This window comes from Thunnus thynnus, chromosome 3 (assembly GCF_963924715.1).
Source record: "Thunnus thynnus chromosome 3, fThuThy2.1, whole genome shotgun sequence".
NCBI classification, from domain to species: domain Eukaryota; kingdom Metazoa; phylum Chordata; class Actinopteri; order Scombriformes; family Scombridae; genus Thunnus; species Thunnus thynnus.
Genome location: NC_089519.1, coordinates 13650923 through 13676381, shown reverse-complemented (window position 1 = coordinate 13676381; position 25459 = coordinate 13650923). Strand labels below are relative to the sequence as shown.

General features: G+C 40.1%; 2 protein-coding genes across 3 annotated transcripts in view; both read left to right on the top strand.

The window, feature by feature from the left end:
• The window catches only part of LOC137179576 (sodium/potassium/calcium exchanger 3-like), a 64160-nt gene extending 49971 nt beyond the window's left edge, over positions 1-14189 (top strand). Inside the window, exons 6-17 of the mRNA XM_067584369.1 lie at positions 621-724; positions 2182-2256; positions 2665-2690; positions 2791-2844; positions 2957-3090; positions 6119-6279; positions 6821-7091; positions 7202-7368; positions 9101-9215; positions 9398-9510; positions 10024-10089; positions 11646-14189. Coding sequence (XP_067440470.1) covers positions 621-724; positions 2182-2256; positions 2665-2690; positions 2791-2844; positions 2957-3090; positions 6119-6279; positions 6821-7091; positions 7202-7368; positions 9101-9215; positions 9398-9510; positions 10024-10089; positions 11646-11798 — 1439 coding nt within the window. The 3' untranslated portion in view covers positions 11799-14189. The remainder of the gene's footprint in view (positions 1-620; positions 725-2181; positions 2257-2664; positions 2691-2790; positions 2845-2956; positions 3091-6118; positions 6280-6820; positions 7092-7201; positions 7369-9100; positions 9216-9397; positions 9511-10023; positions 10090-11645) is intronic.
• Positions 14190-15734: 1545 nt separating this feature from the next.
• Positions 15735-25459, top strand: part of LOC137179575 (ras and Rab interactor 2-like) — a 38670-nt gene continuing 28945 nt past the window's right edge. Inside the window, exons 1-2 of one of the 2 annotated variants that reach the window (XM_067584368.1) lie at positions 15735-15952; positions 24931-25084. In XM_067584368.1, the coding sequence (XP_067440469.1) occupies positions 25016-25084 (69 nt within the window). In that variant the 5' untranslated portion in view covers positions 15735-15952; positions 24931-25015. The remainder of the gene's footprint in view (positions 15953-24930; positions 25085-25459) is intronic. The other variant, XM_067584367.1, reaches the window with a different exon arrangement.

Below are 25459 nucleotides of genomic sequence, written 5' to 3'. Positions count from 1 at the left end.
TGTTTTTTTCTTTTTTTTCTTTGATCATGGCTGCTTATGGCATAGTATATCTGTCTGAACGAACAAGAGAACATCAAAGGCCCGACGGCCACATTGCATCACTATCCTCTATATAAAACTCTAATTATACATACAGACTGGGTTTAAGAGACTCAACAATCTTCTTTTTTTATAGCAAAGTAAATGTAGCTTTGGGCTTTATAGATATCATAGATATTTAAATTTTTTCAGCATCAGTAAATACTGTACAGTGACTGTTTTAGCACTGTTTTTTAGTCATTTTTGACCATTTAGTAAAATGTAACCCTGTAATTTTAATAACAGACACATTTCTATGTGGGAACTTTTTCTCTGAACAGTAGTGGTTGTGTGTATTAAGGACTGTGTCTGTTTGTGTGTAAGACACAGAGAGAGAGATCTATGACCAATATGGAGTTATTTACATATGTTTTGACAGTTGTGTGACAGCTGTTTGTCAGCACTGCAGATGCTGTGTTGCAACTGAATATGTCAAGAACTGTGCAACACATCATCTGTGCCTGCTATGGAGCCTTAATGTCTTCTGCTGTGTGTGTTTGTGTGTGTGTGTGTATGTGTATGTTGGCTCATTTTCTCCCCAGGGGTGTTCATCACCAAAGGTGACGTGGGTGTGGGGACCATCGTGGGTTCAGCTGTCTTCAACATCCTCTGCATCATTGGTGTGTGTGGCTTCTTCGCTGGGCAGGTATGATGTCATAGCAGCGTTACACTGCTGCAGTCAAGCCCGCCGCTGACCTGGTGGTATTTTCACAGAGTACAACCAACGGCCTAATGTCACCTTTAAATATTCAGCATTGTAAACAGAAAGTGGGAGAGTGAACTCATGCATACGTGCACATGTTGACATAGAAGCATACATGACACACGCGCACATTGTTAGTTTATGCGTGAGTCTTATTGCACCAAAGTACATCTGATCCATGTGTAAAATACCAGGTATCTCTATATGTTGATTTTATTTTTAATCTTTGTTTCCTAACATGTGCCTGTATTATCTGCCTCTGCAACTATCACATTTTCCTTAATGTTTCAGTGTAGGCAGATTTAATCTCATCTTTCATGTGACTGTCACGTCATATGGAAAATAACAAATAATCAGGATTAATACGTTTCACACCTCAATCATCCTCAGTCCTGAAACACAAAAAAGTGCATAGTGATTATGCTTTATTCTTTTCATTCACATATTTGTTTGTAAAAAAATCAATTTTGATTTGTTTTGTTTGTTTGTGTGACTTAACCAGCCACATGTGCAGCATCACATCATTATGAACCTAAGAGACAGTTTGTATCTCTGTTATGCTTTGCATCCTTGGTGTTGTGTATTGTATGAGATACAGAGATAACATAATATAGTGCAGCCTCTCTCTGATGCTATCTGACATGCCAGGGACAGGGCAGGGCCTCACATGGAAATGAGCGGAGTACAAGGATAAGCTCTCTGCTCTGAAAAATATATGCACTTGACTCCAAACAGTGATGCAATCCCAGATTGTGCATTACGCAATCATAGTGAGATAATGAGGGAGAAAGACAGGCAGTGTAACGGGGCTTGGAGGGATGGGTGCAGTAAAATCATCTTCAAGCCCAGCAATTGCACCTCACTACTGTTTATTACCTTTGGCTGGCTGTCCATTGCCGGTTCCATCTACAAAGCACTTTTGTACAATGAGCTACAGTACAAGCAAACATTTTAAAGTTGTTATGCTCTAACTTTGCCCTCTGGCTCTCAGCAGCAAACAATTCCACAGCTGGGAGTGGCACTTTCAAGATGTGACTTCTGACTCTCCACTCTCAGTGTGAGTGTTGTGTGGGAAGACTGAGATGCTAAGCGTTACAGCATTAGTCACAGTGTTGTGGGCTCCTGCATTGTATCTGATTACATAAAGTTGATAAACACACTGGCACCTTCTCTATGTAGGATGGCACCTTGCAGTTTGGCTTTTTCAGTGACTGTGATTCAGTCGGTCAACTTAACAGCTCCTGTGTTTACATCAGTATGCTAATGATGTCAGAGGCGTTTCAGTATAACGGGGCTGCATAAACTCCAGCAAGGCTAAGTATTACTATAAGAGTATGTGAATTGATGCCGTGTACTTATTTTTGTAAGTGTGCTTATCTCTGTTTTTTTTTCCCTTGTAGGCAGTGAAGCTCACTCCTTGGGCTCTACTCCGAGATTCAATTTACTACACCTTTTCTATCATAGCCCTCATTGCGGTAAGAGTTTAGAGACATAGAGATACATGGAAACACAATACACATGATCAAATCTTTAGAAATTGCATAGATATGCAGATAAAATGCTATGAAGCCAGCCATTGTTTCACATCAAGCGCACAAAAATAGATAAAGAAAATCACACTAGTATCATGTGAAAGTGTGTCAGTAATCCATAATTTTGCATATTGTGTTCAACATGCTACAAAGGAAACCTCATAAGTGATTGTAAGATAAATAAATGAGATGTAATGAACCAAAAGGTTACGCTTTGACCTTTTTCTGGCTGTCTGAGCTCTGGATTGGTCATGCCCCCTGGTGGGGTAGATGCTGAAATGCAGAATTTGACCTTGAATTACTACCTCCCACCTAATGTCCCCTTGTGTCTTCTTTGTCCTGCCTCTTTAGTTCATCTATGATGAGAAGGTGTGCTGGTGCGTAATGATATTTTTCTGTTGCACCCTCAGTTTAAATATATTAGAAATACAAAATGTACGAATTTGACTGACCTTCTGTTCGTGTGTTGATGTCCAGGTGGGAGTCTCTTGTCCTGATTCTCATGTATGCAGTCTATATCCTCATCATGAAGTGAGTACCATCCTGAAGACATTTCTAATGCCTTCAGTTAACTGATTGGTTGCAGTCATTTAAAAGAAGCCGTTGTGCCTCCAACAGTGTTTTGTTCCTTTATCATTGCCAGGTTTAACGGCAGGGCACAGCGCTACTTCGATCGTCGAAAGAAGAGCTCCGTAAATCTGGCCAACGGGTTGACAGGAAGCACTGATCTGGAGGATAATGTCACTTGTGATGCTACTGCAGTCCTGCTCAAGAAAGGTAAGAGAATATGTTCTATTTCACACAGGCTTTGCCCTCTAACAGGGCTCTGTAGGATTTATCTGCACTGAAATATGCATAAATATAAAGGCAGCTGGGGCACCACTCATCTATTTTTATTCAGCTCCATGAGAAGTCAGTCAAGGATGTCTTTATCAAATAAGTTCTGTCCGCCTTGCCCTGGATTGATTCCCACTGCTAATGTTCCACCATGCTGTCTGACTTTTGAGCTTTGTATATGGTGAGACGACAGCAGAACTCCCAGTGCTCCAACTATTTTGAGATCCAAAAACACACCCCTGAACCCCCTTGTTAGTGAAGAACTTCCCCTACATGACGAGCTTCCACCTCCTGGTCCTCCATCCAAGCGACTGTCACCCATAATCTTGACAAGTTCTTGTAGTGTGTGTAATGAAAGACCCCTCAGGACCACCACAGCATTCATCTTCTTATTGGTCCAGGGGCTACCGCCTTTTTACCTGACTTTGCTAACTGCTGCTCCTAGCAATCGCTTTGTTTCTAGTCTGCACTGAACAGGTTTGGCTAGGGATAACTGGGAGGCCAGTAGGATAAGGAACATCCCCTGGGTCCTCAACTGTCTTTGCCACCCAGCACTTCCACAAATTACTCTAGTGTCTGCATCTTGCAGCTGTCCCTCTGTCGTCAAAGTTAGGGAACAATAAGGGGCACAACAACAACAAACAGAGGAGAGCAGTGCAAGATGCTGGCTAAGGCATGTGCACATCCTTCCAGTCTCCAGTCTGCTTCAGCACAGCCTGCTCCCTCAGCTTGCTCTACATCTGGTTCTCTGACTGCCGACCCAGAGAGAACCAGTCTGCTAAACTTGTTCCTCCTCTGCTGAGGAGGCAATGAAGAGAACCAGGGTGGCAGGTGGCAGTTGGTTAGACAGATGGTTGCGGCATCACCATTGGTCTACCAGTAGCCAGCGGGAACCTGGACTGTTGGATGGTTGTTAAAATACCTCTGAGGGAAGTGACCTCTTACATTTCTGTGTGCATGGACACAGTCCCTGACAGGACAGTGGGGTCATACACTAACAAGGATGGTCAGAGGTGTATTGCCTTCTGGATGGAACAGTCACATGAACCCACTACAGCTGACACTGGTGATGTTGGTGCTTCAACAGCTATTGACACTCCGCAAAATGTGTTGATGAGGACCAATTGCCCTATGTCAATTCAGACAGGATGGAGTTCACACTGTACCACTGTTGCAGACTGCAGAGAACCTTCAGAGTCTATGGATTTTGGGGTGCATTTTATGCCTTTATTTGACAGCTGGTAGTTAAGAGGTGACAGGAAACAAGGATGAGAGAGATGCAACAAAGCTCCCCAGCCAGATTCGGGTAAATTGCAGTTTATGGTCAGCATAGTTATACCTAAGTTGCAGGATCAACCAGACCACGGACGTGTGGCCCATTAAGGGCAATGGGGCGCCGCCCCTCCTGCGATTCCAATTGTGAAAAATAGTTTTTGTTATTGTTGTAATATGTGGATAAATTTCAGTTGTTACTCTCACATAAATCATACATACATATGTACAATACAAAAACGTGCAATGATTAATGAAAAAGTGCTGTCCACAATCTGTGTCTGTGCAGAAGGACGTACCTTTCTCCGCATGAGGGCAGTATGTGTGTAATAAGTTCAGCTTTTCCTAGTGGCCCCTAATTGGTTGACACAGCACACATAAAATAACTGGATCTGGGGTGGAAAATTTTCTGCCCCAGAAATTTTGCCAGATTGGACGATTTTCCGCCCAATTGCTACTTCCCTATTAGATTACATTTACCCCCTGAAGGCAGGCAAAATGTACATGGATGTTGTGGTACTGTGGTGATAATTGTAAAGTGAAGGCAGTTGCTAAGTGGCCACCAATAGATACTTTTTTGCACTTTTAGAAACCGCTAGCCTAGCCACCAGCAGCTGGCTCTATACTACATTTTATGGGGCATGCTCACGGCCAAAATACACAGAGCTGCCTAGGGCCATAGCCCCACCAAGTGGAAAAGCCATGCCACACCACTGACCCAGACACTGAATTTTTACATCTCAGGCCTCGAAAATGCACATATCACATCCCAAAGTGGAAATTCAGTGGACAAATTGAAACTGTATCCTGATATTGCAAACTGGAGAGGTTTGAGAAGGTAGAAATAAAACAATGTGGCACACTGTCCTTTGGCTTTCTCTTCTTCCACAGGACTATCAATGTTGGGGGTGGCCTTAAGAGACAAATTTCAGTGATACATTCCTCTACTCTGCAGTAAAAATATTCTATGATTCTTTAGCCCCTGTAAGAACCTGCTTAAGGCCTTTAAGTAAATGTCTCAAGTCATAGTTACTCAAGGCAACTTTCCTGCTTGTTTTGACCTTGTCTGAGAGGGAAAGCGATTTGTGCGCCTTTTACTCCACCCAAACTGTAAGCTTCTATCAGGGTTTTATAAAACACAATAAGAGCTACAAACTTTGGACAATACCCCACATTAGCTTACTAGCTAATGTCTCCTTCTTATCTACAAACAAAGACACATCTTGATTCCACATTGGCTGGCTGGATGAGTTACCAAACAAAAAGTGCATTGCTAATGTCAGTTTGCAGGCTATATAGCTAAGTACTTAATCAGCTAAAGCACACTGAACAGCTTAAAAAGTGACCTGCAAATATTAATATCAGTCAGTTTACATGCTAAATGCCACTGCTAACAAAACACTGCCTGTTCTTAGCTTGTAAGCTAGATTTAGTAGCGCAAGTTTGTGTACACTGTGTTTCTTAGCCACTGCCATCTCAAACACTTACAGGCTTGGAGAGTAAAGGAACAGTTGTGTCTCCAAAGACACTTTTTCTTTCTTTCAATAATAACAAATGTAAAAGCAATAGATTTAAAAATCACTTTGGCATGATGGTTGATTGCAAAAATGGATGACGAAAAGTGATTTCAGCTGGACTAAATAGAAAATAAGTTAGGGCAGTAGTCACATGAACATTGTGTCTTACATCTCTCTAGCTAACTTCCACTGTAAGCCATCCGTGCTGATGGTAGATGAGCTCCTGTCTGCCTACCCCCACCAGCTGTCTTTCTCCGAGGCTAGCATGAGGATCATGATCACCAGTCATTTCTCACCCAGAACCCGCCTCACCATGGCCTCTCGGATGCTGATCAATGAGGTAAATATGCACTAATATGGTGTGCGACTTAATGTTTAGTTTGTAGTTTTACAGGCTTTGAATTGGAAAAAGTAGAAAGGCACCAAAGCCACTCTCAAGAGAAATATAGTTTTGTTCAGCTATTTTTCAAAAACTCTGCCAAAACCAGAGTCTTAGCAAAAAATACAAACCACATAATCCTGTCTGGTGTCAACAGAGGAAGGAGTGAAATGAATAAATATTCATTTGGATATTATAGCCAACATTTTCTCTCAGACACCTGTCTGCTGCAGATTACAGTCTGGATGTAAATCCAAAATAAACAACCAAATTTAGGCTTTTGAGAAAAAGAGGTGGAAAGAACATTCAATTCTGCTTCAGGCAATTTTCCTTTGATTTGATTATATAAATAAAAACTAAAAACAAACCTAGGTAGTTTGGTGGGACTCAAAATTGTTCTGACACACTGCTGTTGCTATGCTGCACAACAACAATGCAATAATTTCCAAATGTAATAATGTAGTCATAGATGGTCTATAACAATGTCTACACTCACTTCCAGAGACAAAGACTGATCAACACCACTGAGACTCGGGTCAACCGAATCAACAATGGCGACTCTGACTCAGTGGCCAAGGCCCAGGGGAGGCGGGGCTTGGAGAATGGGATGGGCGGGGCTGAGCAGGGCCTCAACGGTAGATGCAGACTTCAGCGACTGGAGTCTGGGAATGAGACAGAGAATGAAAACGAGGACAATGAGAACAACGAGAATGATGAGGAAGGAGAGGGAGAGGATGACAATGGAGGGCCCCTGGTGCCTTTCAAAGCTCCAGGTGCGGCACAGATAAAAGTTTAGAATCAAATGATCATAGTCAATAATGTTTTATGATTAGTGCTATTATTGATTATGTTTATTATTCCTTCCCTTTCTGTCTCCCTACAGCGGGTGCATGTAACAAGCTGAAGTGGCTGACCATGTGGCCGCTGTCCCTGCTTCTGTTCTTCACCGTGCCCAACTGTGCCAAGCGGGGCTGGGAGAGATGGTTCATGGTCTCCTTCTTCACTGCCACCATCTGGATCGCTGGCCTTTCCTACATCATGGTCTGGATGGTCAGTCCAGGGTCTCACTCACAAGCATTCTGAAAGCATACGTAATCTGTAAAGGGTGATAAAATTGCCTCTTCTGAATTAGAAGATTGTGAACTTTAGTGCTTTAGTGCTGTTAAGCTTTAGGAACCGTATGAACATTTTTGGGTGGAGTGGGGGGAGATGTTTCTTCTCCCAGATGTGCATTTTATTTTAGTCTTTCCTTGAGATTCATTGTAAAAAAAAAAAAGAAAACATGTCAAACATGTAACAGATGGACAACAATCCTGTGTCTGTATCAGGGCTTTATTTTCTTCATAAAATCTTTATAGTTATTGTTGATTGAACATTATCTTTCTAGAGAGTAGCACATTTTCCACTAGCACACAGTGCCTTCCATTTTCACTTTAATCTGCATCATAACAGAAAGCAGAACTACGGTAAAGTTAAAGGTACCCTGTGGAGTTTTTGCCCACTAGTAGAGCTGTGGAGCATTGTTCTTACTAGTGGGTATGTGTTTTATTTGTATTGTGCACAAGCACAAGGTTGCATGTGTGCAAACATGTGGGTACACAAATCCCATCCTGCTTTTGGTTTCAAGCTGTTTTGCTGATCGACACTTAATGACAGTAAAGTGCCATCAAATGTAGCAATGCATGAAAGTGAAGAAGACTGCTACTAAGCAAGCACGGATGTAGCAAATGCATGATTTAAAATATGTAATAATCAGCTTTGCAAATGTGTCATGAGTAAAGGGAACTCACTCAACACATAAAATGCATTTTGGTGTGAGACACTGAATGTTAATATAACTTGTTTGTTTATGAAAAACTTGAAAGGGCAGCTTTAAATGTGTCATATATTATTATTACCATTATTATTACTATATACAGTTAACTACAGTGGGATGCAGGGGTTAAGCCCCTCAACAGCCTCAGAGCTGCCTCCCGTGCCTTTTTTGTTCTGTCAATAACAGTGTAATCTTGTCATTTTTTTGGTAATTACTAATTCCACTTCTAATTTGCAATTTGGTGGAGATTATTATTCCATTAACATATTAAGATTTAAACAGTAGTACACAATTTTATTTTCTTTATGCACTCTTAGTTATTAATGGTGAAACAAACTGCACCAATCCCATATTGTTGTATTAGTTTGAGATACTGGGGGAGAGTGTTGCAGGTTTTTTTTCTAAATAAAGATGAGGGTCCAAAGAAATTTTAATAACACTGAGGACAGTCTTTCTTTTTAAAAAAGTGAAAACTGATGTTCAACCCCCCTCTCCACCCCTATAAATATAGTATGTCCTCCTATCAAGACTGATGTTGTCTTTATTTCTTTAATGACCATGCTTTCAGTGAGCACTGATAGATAAATAGTGTATTCTTTTCAGCCGAATGGAATATCAGACAGACAGTATACGATAAAGAAATTCTACGAAATACAAGAAACAAACTGGCAAGCTGAATCCCAGAGAAAACTGATCGATAACTAAATTCATTTAGTAACTCTCAATCTGGAGATGTATGAAACATAAAAGAGGATTCTTACATTTTGTGCAACACTGTATTAGGAGGTTATTCCTAACCTGTTGTTGTACAGTGAAGATGCATAAAACTGTTATACCACTGAAATTTGATTCCAGGTTGTCTCAGTTGTAGTCTTCATTTAATTTACAGTACTGCTGAACTATACATGAAGGAATCAATAAACAACAGTATATTGAGACAAACTCTTGGTTTCTCTTTGGTTTCAGGTGACTGTGATTGGCTTCACTCTGGGCATCCCTGATGTCATCATGGGCATCACCTTCCTAGCAGCAGGCACCAGTGTCCCAGACTGCATGGCTAGTGTTATAGTCGCACGGCAAGGTACACACACACACACACACACACACACACCAATACACTCTTCTACAACAAGACACAGTATTTGTGTAGTAGAGATCCTGTAAAGAGAAGGAGCGGTGGTGCACAACAGAATATTTCTTGTCATAATTGACTTGTCTCCTGACTGTATACAGACCTTGACAGTGTTGCTCTCCTTGCCTCAGGTCTGGGAGACATGGCCATCTCCAACTCTATAGGCAGTAATGTGTTTGACATCCTGGTGGGCCTGGGCCTGCCCTGGGCTCTACAAACACTCTGCATCGACTACGGCTCCATCGTGAGTGCTTCTCATCTCAGCCAGAGGAGACTCTGCTGGACTCAGGCCAGAATAGAACAGAGCTGTGTTTATGAAGGGCAGCAACATTGGTCTGTAATACACAGTGCAGAACAGTGAGGGAGTTTAAGATAACTGTTGTACACAAATACACCCACACATTACTGTACAACACTCTTATATACTATAGAGCAGTGATTCTGAAAGTGGGGTCTGGGGACCCTCAGGGGTCCTTGAGGGGGTTTCAGGGGGCCCGCAGAAAAAAGGGGAATAATTTAATTTTATTTCCATCCATAAGTAACACAATGACAGAATGTATGACTGTGTTGGTCATGGGTTTCATACACTTTCTGTAATAAAACATCTAAAAGCAAAAATCTTATCCGATGGGGGACTCCAGGACAAAATCTTATCAACTGGGGGTCCGTGTCTAATTTGTGTAATTTTAGGAGTCCTTTACATGAAAAAGTTTTAGAACCACTGCTATAGAGTAATGCTCTGTGTTTGTCTCCTTAGATCCATCTTAACAGCAGGGGACTCATATTCTCTGTTGGACTCTTACTAGCCTCAGTATTCTTCACAGTAAGTACCAAACGTTTGAAACTAACTGAATGGGACCGGTCTTGTGATGGAGCAGGCTAAAGCACATTCATCCAGCATGTATTGTAGTTTTGAATCCAACCTTAGGTGTAGATTTGCGTACTTTTAAGGAAAGCTAAAATATCCCAAGGAATATTTGTCTACAACATATGAAGGCTAAATGTTGCATATTGTCATGTATGTGAAAGAGTCTATACCTGGTGACACAAGAAAAATCAAATCAAAATCAAATTTCCTGTACACATTATTCAATAAACCCTTCTTTTTAACAACCTGATGACAGTTTATAGAAAATAAATGTACAAAATTATATATTACATATTATAACCTCTTGTCTCCTTACATATTCCACCCCACTCTAGTGTCCGTACTAACTCTGAAACCTGTGACACACTGCAATTTAAGGCTTTTATTTACCCAAATTTTAATGTCAGTGAGAAACCACTAATTTGTAACGCAGTTAACAGTCTGTCAAGCTTTCTATGAACTCAGGTCTAACCCAAAAATCAAGCTACAGGTATAAACCACGAGCACACTGACATGACAAAGAGAAAACAGGAAACATTAGGCTCGTTCGAGATGAGCCAGGCCTGTGCAGAATGGATCACCGACCATCACCGCACAAAGCGTAGCAGTTAGAGTCGTGTCCGACTTGATCTTGACTTGCTCTGATGTCACACGTGGGCAATGATAAAAAACACAACATAAAGGTGGCTGCAGCCGTTCTCCAACGACTGCAAGAAACTCTTCATTTTTTTATTAGATTAAATAAACATCTGTGCAGGAGAGGTAAAAGCTAAACACTTATACCAAGACCTCTCCCAAATACTCAAATTCTCAAAGACAAGATAAACAAAATTACACTGAATAAAAATAATTTACTTTTATTTGAATTTCTTTATCTCCGGAATGAGATGTGAATGAGTTTGACAAGTCAGCGGATTTATGGGCAGCATGTGGACCAGCAGGTAGTGGTCCGCCTCTTACCACAGTTGAATTCCTGTGTAAAATAATTGAATAATATTGGAGATTACAGAATAAATGCTGTTTTGATGATCCAGGTCATTTAGTTTTAACTGTGTTCACACAGAAAACAATCAGTGATTGAGTGGACACAAGCGTGACCTAATAACATTTTATTAAATCAGGATCAGATCTAACAGGATGTAAATATTTATGTGACTTCCTGTATATTCTTTAAAAGCTGCTGGAAACTGTTTTTGTCACTGCCCCCTGCTGCAGCCGCCTGATCTAGACACTGAACACAGAGAGAGAGCGGGAAAGGGGAACATATGTTACATTATAATAAAGTAAACATAACGTTTACTACAGTTTCCCAGTTTAATTCACAATATGACTTTGCTCTGTATTACTTAAGGACAGAATTCATATTGAATAACAGTCATTAAGGTGTGACCTAAGGTTTCAGCTCCCCCATGAATCCTGACGAGTTGGTTCTGACCGTTAACACCTACAATGCTAACGTCCTTCCCTGTTTATTTTTCTACCATCTTTAATTCTGTCTGTCCTGCCTGCAGGTTCTCGGGGTCCATTTGAACAAATGGACTTTGGACTGGCGACTGGGCTTGGCCTGCATCATCCTGTACGCTGTCTTTCTATGCTTCTCCGTCCTCATTGAGTTCAACGTCTTCATCTTCGTCAACCTTCCTATGTGCCGAGACATCCATTGACCTCCCTCCTCTTCTTCTTCTACTTCTTCCTCTGGCTAATGGAGGAAACCTCACCTGGCTTCCAGTTTCTTGGCGCCTTCAGACCAAGTCCTACCTTTTTTTTTTTCCAAATAGAAAAATAGAGCTCTATATGATTTATCTTTGGTGCAATACACACAAGAGAGAGGACACCGGAGGTTGTGGGTTTTTTGGTGGGACTGCACATGAGGCGCGAAAAGAAAGTCCCAGCAGCAGAGATTGCTGCCAGTCGTTGTCTAAGTTTGTACTGAAAGGTTGGCTGGAGTGAACTTAACCGTATTAAGACCAACAGTTAGGCTACTGTTGGTGAAGAAGCTGCTACTGTTACTGACTAACTGACCGGCAGAAAGAGAGAAATCCTGCGCTATCAGCGATTTTTAGCTGGATCGTTTGTTACTCTTTGTACAAGTTTGGATATAAGCACACAATTAAGGTATTTTTAAGTAAAAACTGGCTTTCTCTGTATATATTTGAGGATTATATAATTAATAATATTAGCTGAAACATGGGATTCTCTTATGCACAACTGGATCAGTCTTGCAAAACTGAATGAACCAATGACGGTGACAATATTGTATGTTTTACTTTAGCACAGCACAGTCATGTGGTCTGCCAGAAATACACTCAAATGCTTCATTTGTCTCCCTTTTTTCAGCCCTGATACAGTATAACAACATAGCATGCTGTTCTAGCCACAAGCCAACTCTAGCTTTGCACTGACAGAGAGAATCTAGATATTAAACAATATTCACATAGAGTCTATTCTTGGCTGTTTTTCTGTCTCTCTACAGGCATATCCCAGTAGATGTGGGGTTTATTTTTCTTGAATAAAACCCACATATGAAAGGGATCTCCCTGGAACTGACACCCAGCACTGACACTTTATTGATTAGAGATGTTATTCTATCATTGCGCAGTGTCTACAGGTTCTCTAAACATGTAACTACTGAATTTAAAGTTCCCTCTAGACATTAAACCTCTTGTGCTATAATTAAGAAATAGTTTCTAGCCTCTGAGTTGAGTATAACATTGTTACTTCTTAAAGCCAAAAGTATTTTTAGAATAGCAGTAAGAGTTATAGATTTGGACTTAAGAATCAGCTTGTGTGCGCAGCGTGTGTGTGTGTGTGTGTATGTGAGTGTGTGCGCATGTGTGTGAGGTGTGTGATACAATCTCGAGGGGAACCAAGGATACCACTGTTACTGGGAAGACATAATCATGATTTATTTATGAATTAATTTATTCAAAGATCATGTCTAACCACCAGTTTCAGCCCTTTGGATCATGTACAGTGTATTAAATGGAACGCTCTCCGATCATTGGCGACGGAGCTGTACAATGTACTGTACCTAATATATAATCTAAGTACTGGAAACTGACTTGATGTTGTTTATATTTAAGAATAGAACTTTATAATTTATAAGTTTTGTATAGTTTGGAAAGATATTGCAACATTTGTATATTGGTACAAAAACAGTTTAGAGATGTTGTGTTTTGGTGAGATGGACTGAAAGTGCATCTGTTTGACCCTCTCACCGATCCTAACACGGCGAGATCGGTGAAAGCTAATCTCCCTTCTCGTATGTTAAACTAGTGATGAATCACGGATGTAAAAGTTGCACTTTCAGAGAAAAAGGAAGTGCGTACTGATGGCACGCCACTCTGAACTTTCACAACATATTGTTTCTTAAACACAGTGCTTGAACTCTTGTACCATCCCTTGTATTTGAGGCTTCAAATCCTGCGCTCATGGCCATTCTCCTGCTTGTATTTGAGCCAAAAATACACCATTGTCAACAGTATTGCCACTCTGTTTCAGCATGTGTTCAAACAAACTGTGTATTTTTATTTTTGATTTTATAAGATTTTGCTGAAGCATCCTCAGTAGGTGTTGTTGCTTCTCCTGCAGCCACGAGAGAGCGCTGTAGAACTGTGTTACATCTTCAGAGGGGGCTGACACAGTAGAAAGTGGTTTGGGTATATTTTCAGGTAGGCTACATAGAAACAAATACTGGTCAGTTTGCATGCCTCTTTCATAATTCAGATTATTTTATGTGTAATTTTAATGCATTTCCAAGATGAAAAGGCACTGTCTTGATTATGCTGTACATATCAGAGGGATATGCTACTATAAACACAGATGTTGGAGTAACTTCTGACAAGCAGTTATATTTGAGATATATACAGTATTTAGAATGTAGGCCTACAACAGTTAGTTTTCAGCTAATTAATGTCGTTTGATGCTCATGTCCTTTGAATTGTTTGTAAATCCTCATTTTTGTTGACGAGGACTTCTGGGCTCAGAGCCAGAGAGATGAAGATGTTGGCCTTGTTCCCAGTGGTCTTCTTGCAATAAACTGATTTACATACACACATCGTTTCCCTGTGTCTTTATGAGCTGTCTGCTCGACTGATGACTCCATCATTAAATTACTGTTTATTATGACAGCACGTTATTACAATAAAATGAGTAGTCACTTTTTTCTTTACTGTTTTGAAGAGCCAAAATTTACATTTACATGTATTTATTTTGTAGATTGCTCATTAAATGATTTTACTATAACATTCATCAAATATTTCAGGCTGGTTTCTAATAAGGCATCTTTGTAAACTGCTTTACTAATACTTTAAAGGTCAGTTATAATAGGCAAAGAACAACCGTTGGGTTGCCAGGTCGTGAAAAGGCCCTTTTGATGGTGTTGATTATTTCTAATAGTAATAATGTAGTTATATTGTTCATAATGCATTAATAAATACTCCATCAAGCCATCAAGTGTGCTGGTATAAATGTAAATAAGGTGTGATGAAATTGATTTTGGTCAATCAGTCCAATGGAGGTTTTCCTGATAAACTTAAGAAAGTGTCCTGCTGGAGGAGAATGCACATTAGCAGCAGTGGCAACCTAGAAGTTGTTAATGTTAAAGTTGCACTAATCAATATTTTTTTTTTACAAGAATGGATCATATGATTGTGTGTAATGTGAAAGGGTCCAAACCCACAGAGAATAATCACCCAACTCTGCAGTTCCTCTCAGCTCCATGGAGTGTTTTAGCATCTTTCAGTTCATTTTTTTGTTTTCGTTCCCGCAGCTGTTTTGATTCAGTCTCACAGTTCTCAACAGTACATTTCATCAAAAAAAGCTCAGATACTGTACGCTACCTGCCCAATACCAAGTGGCAGAAAGTTAAAGTTAGCAACTAGCTGGTGAACATCATGGAGCATTAGCTGCTAAAGAGCCAGATATATTTGTCAGGAGTTGGCGGAGACCAAAACAGAGCTAAAAGGAGAGTGAGTGTTGGATTTACATTCATCAGATGGACACAAACACGACTCCAAATGAATGCTAATGTTTCTCTCTGCCTGCTGGATGTGTAACTAAGAAACTGTTTGCTACTGTAACATGTTCACCTTCACAACTTTATTACTCCCTGGTCCTCAAGTGGACAAAAAAAAAAATCAACGAATGCAGGTTTAACTCTTATTGCTTATTAATGTTCTATAAAGCATTAGTACTTATGTAATTAGCTACCACTAAATGTTTTGAACCATCAGACATTATTTAATGTCCTATATAACACACCAGTTAATAATAAGGTGGCTTTTATTTGTACCTTTAACCTTTGCCTGTGGTACAATATTTCTTTTATAATAAGATTTTTATCATATATCCATTATATAAACTTTTTGATTCAGTTTGTGCAATAATATTTTTACTTTCTGTTCTGGATCATATAAGACTTGTATCTTAAGATTGTTCACTTTATTATTTTAAACTTTTAAGCAGTGAGAAATGTGCGAGAAATCTAATTCTAATTCAAGTCAAGGTGAATCATCAACATAACTTTCTAAGCCAATCAGGCGGAGGCGTCATATTACGAACGGTCTCCTCCTCCTCCTCCTCCTTCTCCTCCTGTCTCTGTCTCTCACCTCAGTTCCCTCTTTCGTACCCGGTGTGTTTGTTCCTATCCGCCAGTAAACCATGTAAGCGATGGAGTTCGGGGGCATTGAGATCTGTCGGTGTCACCCGAAAACTAAACACAGCAGCGCAGCAACAGCAGCAGCAGCTCTGAGTTCCTCACATGGAGTTTAACCAGAGGAAAGCATCGACTCTGTGGAGCTGAAGAAACGTCTCAAAGGTGAGGAAAGTTGTCTGTGCAGCAGTTGACTGGTCGACTGTAGACCATCATTAACTTCTATGGTAGAAAATGACGATTATTTTTAGACTTTATACTGACTCCTACTTTGATGTCATTTTTTCCAAGAGCTCAAATTAAGTTTTTTTCTGTTGTTAGTAAGGAAAGTTATACAACAACAAGTAGCTCATAAAACCAAATTCACTTTTTCTTTCTGTGGAGTTTCCTCTCTCCAGCTTTGGTACTTTTCTTCATGTTGAATGTTACAGATTGCAAAATTTAAACTGAGATCCTGCAGCTGTCATCTGTGGAAAGTCTGTTTATGAAGTGTATATTTGCTAAAATGGTTGCATGGCTGGGATGTTTTGTATGCCAGTAGGCTCCATTTCTCCTGCAGCACTGCTGAACTTGCACTCGGCTTTATCTTATCTCAACAGCATTTTTAAAAGTTCAGCATGGTCACGTACCACTGTGCTACTTTTTTGGCCCCAATACCTCAAGTATGTACTGATAATATAAAGTTTCTTGGAAAAGTAAATACGTGTGCACCACACATATTTTTGACAAGAACTTCAAGTTGTTGGATTTCTTTTGGAAATCCGACAACCTTATGATTAAAGCGATATATATCAGTTTTTGTCTTTTATTTCACAGGTTTTACTTCAAAATCAAGGATTTACATTAAAATAAACAAAAACAAAACATATGAGAGCATGTACAGTAGTGGTGACATGTTCCAGCTTCTGCCCCTGTTCTTTAGCTGCTCTGAGAGTTGATCTTTTTTCATTCAGAGACATGAGACTCGTCTGAACCTGACTGAAAACTACACATACCACTCTTACCTATCTGTTTTTTTTCTAAATGAGCAGTTAGCTGACGTTTATTGTTCTAATAAAGGGGCCAATTTCCTCATTTAAGCCTCTGTGGAATCTGTTAAAGAGATTAGCTTCACTGCAAAACCCAAGGATTTTTGGCACATAGCGCTGGGTTACATACTGCTGTGGGGAAGTGAATCAGCAGAAAGGCATTTTAATGAAAAATAACTCAGCTTGTCAGCGTTTGATTAGGGTTAAGAAACTAATATTGTTTTTGTCTGCAGTGACTAAAAAGATTGTCACTGTTGCCATCTGACTTCTATTGTTTTTATTGCCCTAGAGAGATTTTCAAATTTTTCTGCCTGTGATTTTAGTGTCAGACTTAAAAAAAAAAAAAACAGTTTAGTAATGAAACAAAAATAAAATCCATCTCATTAGACATGATGACTAGCCATAGCTTAAAGTAAAAGAACCGTAAAACCACCTCTCTCTGCAACTTCAAGGCAGAACCGAGAACTCCACAGGTTTCTGAAAGGTGATGTCATCTTTGCTGGACAGGGAAGCCGCCACTCAAGTTACTGGTGTGAGAGTAAACTGTCCCTGTGGGAGATGTTAACACTGAACGCTTTCACAGGAGCAACAGTGATGCCTGCAGTAATCCTGCAGCAGGGCATGAAATCAAACTCTCCGTTTAGCTGCAGAAACCACAGACTGGAGCTCTGCTTTTCCTATTTCTGCCTAATGAAGTGAGCCGTGCAGCCTCTTCAACCTGATTGCTGTCTGACCAAAGTTAGTACGGTTTCTTCTATGTCTGCCTTATTTTCAGGATTCAAGGTCAGGGTTACAATAGTTGTAGGCAGGGCCAGACTCACTGGCAAGGGGGCCCTAGGGCAAAAATGAGCCGTGGGCCCCTATTGACCCCCCCATATATTTTGCCCAGAGTGCTAGAAACAAAGTTGTACAGCTATTGCTCTACCCTTTGTTTTGTGTTGGGTAATTTATAAGTAAGTATAATATCAACTGAAACAAGGCATTAAAATAAGACAGGGCCATGAGATCAAGTAAATATGTAGCAGCTCCCTAGCAAGGGCGATCTTTGGAAAACCATGAAGGTTATTTAACAGCACTTACAGCTGTTGAAGAATCCTCAAAGACTCTTCTGATCAGCTGGATGAAAAAATATTCCATCTGCTGCATGCTAAACATGTGTTTTCCAATTTGACTTCCTGATCCAAACACAGAAGCTGGCCAGAAATGTCATATTTCCTAGCTAAACTGTAGAATTTGAATTCAGATCAAAAGTCTTCAGTTATATTTGTGTATATTGATGTTAGATTTAATATTTGCATACAAAATAATATGTTAATACTTTTCCTGATACAGTGGTGGTCCTGGATATTTTAGTGCCAACAATTTGCATGTGAGTTTTACAATTGAATTTCTATGATGTCTTTTATGAAAAAAAAGTTTCAGTTCAAAAATTTTTCAGTTTTTTTTTTTTGCTTACTTTTTGTTTTTAACACACTGCAGCCATAGTTTAGTCTAAATGTAGTGATAGAGCAAAAGCTGATGTTCATGGATTTTGTTACATTATTTTTGATTTTATTACTTCTATTTGTGAAAAACATGTTTTGGAACTACAGTTCCCATCATGCTTGGGGGATGCAAGCATTAAATATAATGTTGCCATGGAGTCAATGAGTTCACTTTGGGCTACACCTTGAGCCTTGTTTTTCTAGCCAGTGTTTGTTTTCAGTTTGCATCATGAAAAGTCAAGGCATTAACTACTATCAGTCCCTGTTTGCTCTGTAACTTAAAGGGGACATATGATGCTTTTTCTGGTTTTCTGTTATTCATATACTGTTATGATGTCAGATGTTAAACATGATCAAATGGGTTAACGTATGAAAAATCCTCCCTGCAAGTCAAAAGCCAGGGCTTCAACCTGCCCTCTACGCTTTGTTTGGTGTGTTTTTCTACCTTGCCAATGAGCTGACATCAGCTTGTCGTGCATGCCAATAAAGGGCCGCCCGTTCTGTAGCTTAGCTTTGGTTGCTAAGGTTGTTTTATACAGTTTTTCCATGTGTTGTTTGCGTTGTCCACTCACATATTTCAGATCAGGTTTTGGCTCATACAGATGTATTTGAAAAATTTTGTGTTAAGAACAAGAAAAAGTGGTGAAATCCTACTACTATAGTTTGTTTCATGGTTTGTTAACGTAGCCTCTAGAGCTGGCAGAAGTCAGCTCCCCCCTTGGGAGGGGGACCTTAAAGAGACAGGAGCTAAAATAGTTTGTGACCAAGGCTGAACTGAGGGACTTTGTAAAGGGCCAGTATAAGATAAATGAGCTATTTGAGCTGTAAATCATGCAAAGATATTCCCCAGAATAAAAATGTGGATCTTTAAATATGCATGATATGTCCTCTTTAATAGATAAAGATCATGATTACTTTTCATACTGAAGGAAATGTCTAAATGTGATGATTACAGGGAAAATCTGAAAATATAAGAAGCATCCTTATTCTATGATTTCTAAGTGGATTTACTGATGTTTACTCATGATGGACATCAAACAGACAGACACCACTGTACTGATTCCAGTAGTGTATCATGTCTGTGTGTTCAGATTTGATTGAGTTATGACTGAGAAGAAGATGTGCAATCGGGGTGATTTTTTTCCCCCATCTCTGTGCACAACTACACACTGGTGTCCTAGGCAATTCACTATTGCCCATACCATTTCTAGAAGAATTGATGTTTAGCTCTGTGACTCAAATGTAAAGGTTTAGCCCTCAAAAAGCTGATATTGTGCTTTGGTTGTGTGGGGGATTTGGGGCACCTAATGGTCTGTGTCCTCAGTCCAGGGTTGGTGCAGTTGGCCACTTTGCCTTGTTGGCAATCCAGTCTTGGGCTGAAGTAATTTAAATCCACTTTCCGGTATATGTTTATCCTTTGCTTGTCTCCCACATCTCCTCCATGATTCAACAGTAACAAGTGTAATCATGGTAGTTTGAATATTTTCTGTTCATTTTGTCCCACTCTATCTGCTCCATCTCCTGCCTCCCTCTCTTCCTTTTAAATCTGAAGAGGTAGATACATCAGAGCTCAGTCCTTGGCCTGATCCAGCTTGTTCCTGCTACTAATTTAAAGGGGAGTAGTCCAGAAAAAACAGCCCAGACTTTTCTCGGCTGACCTTTTGTATGGAAAGTCGAGGCTGGGCGGTGCTGGTGCCTGACACAGTGTCTAACCATGATTTAGTCCAGTGGCACTCTTATTATATATGGGGTTTGATTTGTCTCTCTTGTCAACATGAAAGGCAGTTTTCATGTGTGTGGAAGCAGATGGTGATTTTGAGCTTTTGCACGTTTCTATTGTGAGACTCCTAAAGCTGCGATTTGAGGTTATGGGATGGGTGTTTGAGTGACAGAAGGTCCATAAACATTCCACGGAAAAGATGAAGGTAATCCTAACCTTCTATCCTTGAGTAAAAAAAGCTGTGAGTGTGATGAGATTTCTGTGTATTATTGGAAAACCAAAGACTTTTTTTCTCTAACCAACACAACATGGGCCAGTCGGTTCAGCTGAACTCACAGAGAACCACTGACCCAAATTCTGCTCTGCGACTGCACACACACACACACACACACACACGCACACACACACACACACACACGCACACACACACACACATTTGTGAGGCTGTTTACACTCTCTCATAACTTTAGCTGACACTTTTTAAAGAATTGCTTTGCCATTTGTTTAGAAGTACGTAGCTGACATTAATATAACTTTCAAATACACTCCCTTTCCATCTCTTTAACAGTTTCCTCTGAACACACACACCATCATCTGGTTTGCCTCAGTGTTTAACATGACCCACGTGTGGGAGTTCTTATCTGCAGTGGGTTTGTGCAGCTGCCTGCAGCTCTTCCTTGTGCTCTGACAGCAGCATGGAGCCGTGTTAGCTTAACACTCTTCACTGGATCTCTCAGCTGACAGTGACGCAGCACTTCATGTTGTTTCAACAAATACAAGTAAAGTTTGTTGGATATTTTTTCACAAGGTGGGAAACAGAAACTTTTGGGGAAAAGGCACCAAAGCTCTGCAGTTTAAGGTGAATGTTTTTGTGCTGATTTAAAGTGCAAAATAGAGATTTTTTTTAATAACAATGCATAACAGATGCTTGAGTAAAGTAAAAGAAAAGAACAGTTGCATTATAATGGGTCTCAGGAGAACATGATGCACAGTCTCAGCTTCTCAGCCATTACAAGGTATATTTTAATAAGAAGAATGTTAGAGTGCTTCAGCCAAGGCAAGTTATTAAAATATAAAAACAAATCATTAAATAATACAAGAATAAAATAGGTTTAAAAAAAGATGAGTCAATCCTAAAACACAAAAAGGTGTGATGAGGTCATGCCTCTTAGTCCTTTTTCCAAGCAGCAGAGCAGCAGACTGTCTAGTCTAATATCATATCTTTTGTTGAAGATATGACATTAAATATTTCTAAGGTCATTTATGCATCGGTCCATAAAACAAGTCTATGTCCTCAACATTTTCCCCCCAGAGAACAGAGAAAATGGCACCGTACAGTTCTGCTTGTGCAATGTAACCTGCAGTGTGGATTGACTGATTATTGATTAGAAGTTAGTGTCTCACCTATAGTCAAATGCCTGTGTGTGTGTGTGTGTGTATTATGAAAAAAGACCTTAAAATAATTTTTATATGTAATTTATGTATCTTCAAAATGAACAGTGGTCCACTCTTTATCAGTATAGAATGATGGTCCACTGTTGGTAAGGTAAGAATGTGTGTGTGTGTGTGTGTGTGTGTGTGTGTGTGTGTGTGTGTGTGTGTGTGTGTGTGTGTGTGTGTGCACGTGCACAGGTGTTGTTTGCATAAAAGGTATATTCAACTTTGCCAAGATGAGATTGATATCAATCTCGTATCTTCGGTATGGAGTTGGAGTTAGCCTAGCTTGGCATGAAACCTGGCTCTTTCCAAAGTTCAAAAATACACCTACCAACACCTCTGAAGCTGACCAATTAACACCTCATTGTGAACTCCCAGACAAGACTGACTGGCTTGTTGCCAAGTAAACATGTAACCTCTTGTAAAAGGACAATTGAAGCGAATTGACTATTTGAAAAAGCTAATTGACTCCCTCCGTAGCCTCGTACTTAACTCACTCTGAACAATAAAACAAATAAGCATATTCCCCAAAATATTGAACTGTTCTTTTAATTGGTGCCACTTTCTATCAAGGCACCCTTTATCAAGGGTTTACAAGTTGTAACTAATGGTTTCACTAATGCCATAGTTAATAAATTATTTACCAAGGCGGATCAGTTATAAGCCATTAACAACCATTAATCAAAGGATCATTTCCAAGTCAAATTAAATTTTTGACATTAACATCAAATACAAGAATGCTATAATAATGAATACGGATGAAGTGCCACTAAAACCGCTCATGTTTGTGTTCACAAATGTGCATCCTCCCATCAGACACTGAAGCTATTCATCAGCACTTGTATAGGACAGCACAGTCTCACATCTAGCATGACACCCGCTGGGAGAAAATGAGGGTTCCACCAACGGAGCGGGCTTTAAAACAAAAATACCACACAGCTTAATGAAGTCCTGCTGTCTGTCTTTTTCATTGTTATGCAAAACACAATGAAGTCTGTGTATGTGTGAGGGGATGGGAGGGATCACTTCCTCTCACTGTGTCTGTTTCTCTTTATGCATTGAAGAATTTATTAACGTGTGATTGCATGTTTAACTGTGTCTTTATGTCATTTATATGATAGTTTATATCATTGTAATATATCAATATGCACATGTGCATGTGTGTTTACCTCAATAATAGTGTGTCTCTGTGCTGCAGTGCCAGGGGGCTTGTCTGTGGCACTATGAGGGAGGCGGTACGCTCAGATGTGTCTTTGTTTACTTGCAGCTGAGGCTCACACACACATGCATACACACACACAGTTGTCTGTGTGCAATGACAGAGGACAATACTGTTACATTAGGGAAGAGTTTGACGTATTCAGTGTTTTGGTAAGGGGGTTCACAATATTCCCACAGCTGGTTTTGCCAAGTAGAGCTGCAAATAGGAGCTGCCCTTGTGGGACACGATACCCAGCATGCTCTCTGATACATCTGAAGCTCAGAGATCTAAGCATGTGGATTATTATTTACCTTACTGTCCAAGTTTTCATTGGCACCATCTCTAATAGCAGATCTTTTACAGAATCAACAACGCAAAGAATTATCACTAACTGTTTTGCAGGAAATTCCTTCATCTGAATCTACTTCATAAAATTCACTGTCTAATTTTCTCCTCATGCTCACTGGCCCTCTGTGTTTTGTTCCTCCCACTTTCTTCTCTTTGTGGAAATGAAACCATTGTGCCAGACTATCATTTTTACTTTTGGACAGTCAGGAAGCGGGTACAATCTCTGTAGAAGTCACCAGATACAGTATGTTGTTGAGTCAGCATTAAGTGACATCGTCACAGTTTGTTAGGGCCATAATGATTGTGTCATCTTTCATCATTCTTTCAAGTCATTGATTGTCTATAAAATGTCAGAAAATAGTGTACAGTGGGTTTTTAGAGCTTTTTTGTTGCCTGCTGCTGATTGGATAGATTGATGATTGAACAGTAAGGATGAGTCAAACAGTAAAGTTTGAAGGCTGTAAACACTAAATAGGAGCTAAATGATCCAGAGCTGAGGGGAACTGCAGAGTCAGGTGATAATTATCTGTGGGTTCATTATTACAAATGACCCTGTTTACATTCCATGCAGTCATTTGAGTCATTGTTTATACAAAAATGTTAATTGGTGCAGCTTTAAATATGAATTAATTTGAATGAATTTCAGCTTCTGGCACACTAGTCCATCAGCTGTCCTCTTTTCTGTAGAGAATATAAAGCAGTAAAATCCCCCAGACACTCGTCTTATGATGTTCCAAGAGACAAAAATGGCAGCTAATGTGTCGAGATTTACAGCTGAAGTTAAATGTCACAATATTACAACTTTTATGCAATGACAACAGCTCCATTTGCAACCATAGCAGACATGACTCAATTATGTCCTTTACTGGGCCTTGTTAAACACTGACCACGCTGGGCAGTTGGGAGTTTTACTGATGTTTCCATTTTGCTGAATGTTGGCGAACAAAAACATCCCTTACACTGAGAAAGCGTCAGTTTCACATTTGATTATCTGAAAGTGTGTGATCCTGACCTTTTGTCAGTGTTTTTTCTTTCCTGAGACGGCGGGGGGTGATGGCTTCTTTCCCGTGTTAGATGAAAGTGCATGTGTGGACGGACGGAGCATCTCCTCGGTTCACGGGGACTGTGAACCTCTGCCAAGAAGGGAAGGGCTGGCCTAATAGTTTCAGCCTGGCTGGAGAGAAAGAGGGAAGAGAGTGAGGCAAAGTGGAGGGGGAGGGGAGGAAGATAAATCATACGCAGATAGATAAACAGACAGGGAGATAAAAATCATGAAAGAGAAACAGAGTTTGAAGACAGGGGAAATAAGAAAAAAGAAAAGCAAAAGATTAGAAGACAGTTCACTGTGAGCTCTACTAATTTGAGGAAAATGTCAGATTGTTCAAGTCAGTTAAATACCACCAGAGTTTTACTTAACGAAGAGTTGAGGAGTGTGACGCAGGGTCGATTTAGAAGTTTCTTATGCCTAAAACTGAGGGGTGGGAAAGAAAGGCAGCTGTGCTGGAACTGAGGCTCTCTGAAATGGAAAATTAATTATGTATGAGGACATGGGAACAAAATATAGGAAAAAAGGAAAGTGAAAATGTGAGACAGGGAGAAAACAGGAGAGTCAGGTAATGAAAGGACAAAAAAAGCTGGAGATTGGAATGAGATGAAAAAGGATTGAGGCAATTATCTGAGATGAAGGGGGCTAGGGAAAGGGGCAAGGGGAAACGAAGACAGAGGAAGCAGAAAAGTGACACCAGAGAGAGGTGAATGATCTGAGAGAGGGGGCAGAGAAGACAGAGACAGAAAGAGAGACAGACAAAATGAAAGCATTCCAGCAGACCAGCACCTCCATAATACTGGCTGCGGCCAAAGCAGGAATTTCCTCTGGTTGCACCACAGCTGAAGTGTCTGGACTGATGTGTGTGTTTGACCCACAGAGCTCTGGCCTATGCAAGTGCTGTCCCAGACATAGACACACACCCAGACGTAAGAGGCACCCAGTCCTGTCAACAGGAAGACGAAATGGCCTCCAGCATGCCACCCGGGAATCCCCAAATCAGCCTCACGGACAGGAGCGGTAGCTTCTTCAAGGTAAGGACCGATATCTGTATGTATGGATGGATGGATGGATGGATGGATGGATTGATGGATTGTCAGTGACTTTCCAGACAATATTTAAAAATAGAAAACTCATCACTTCCTGTGTACTTTTTACAAGAAATAAAAACAGAAGGCTGACTCAACTCTGGCTGTTTAGAGCAGGAAATAAACAAGAATGTAGCTCGAGTCACTATACTGCCCTATAAAAACAAAGTTAAGTAACTAAGCTGCTGAGTTAAGACTAGAATCTGACTTTCTCATGTACATTTTACCATGTCAAAAGTTATTATGCTATAGAAATATATTTTCTGTGAAAACATCATATAAAATGTCATCAACCTTGGCTAAAGCTCAACTCTTTACTTT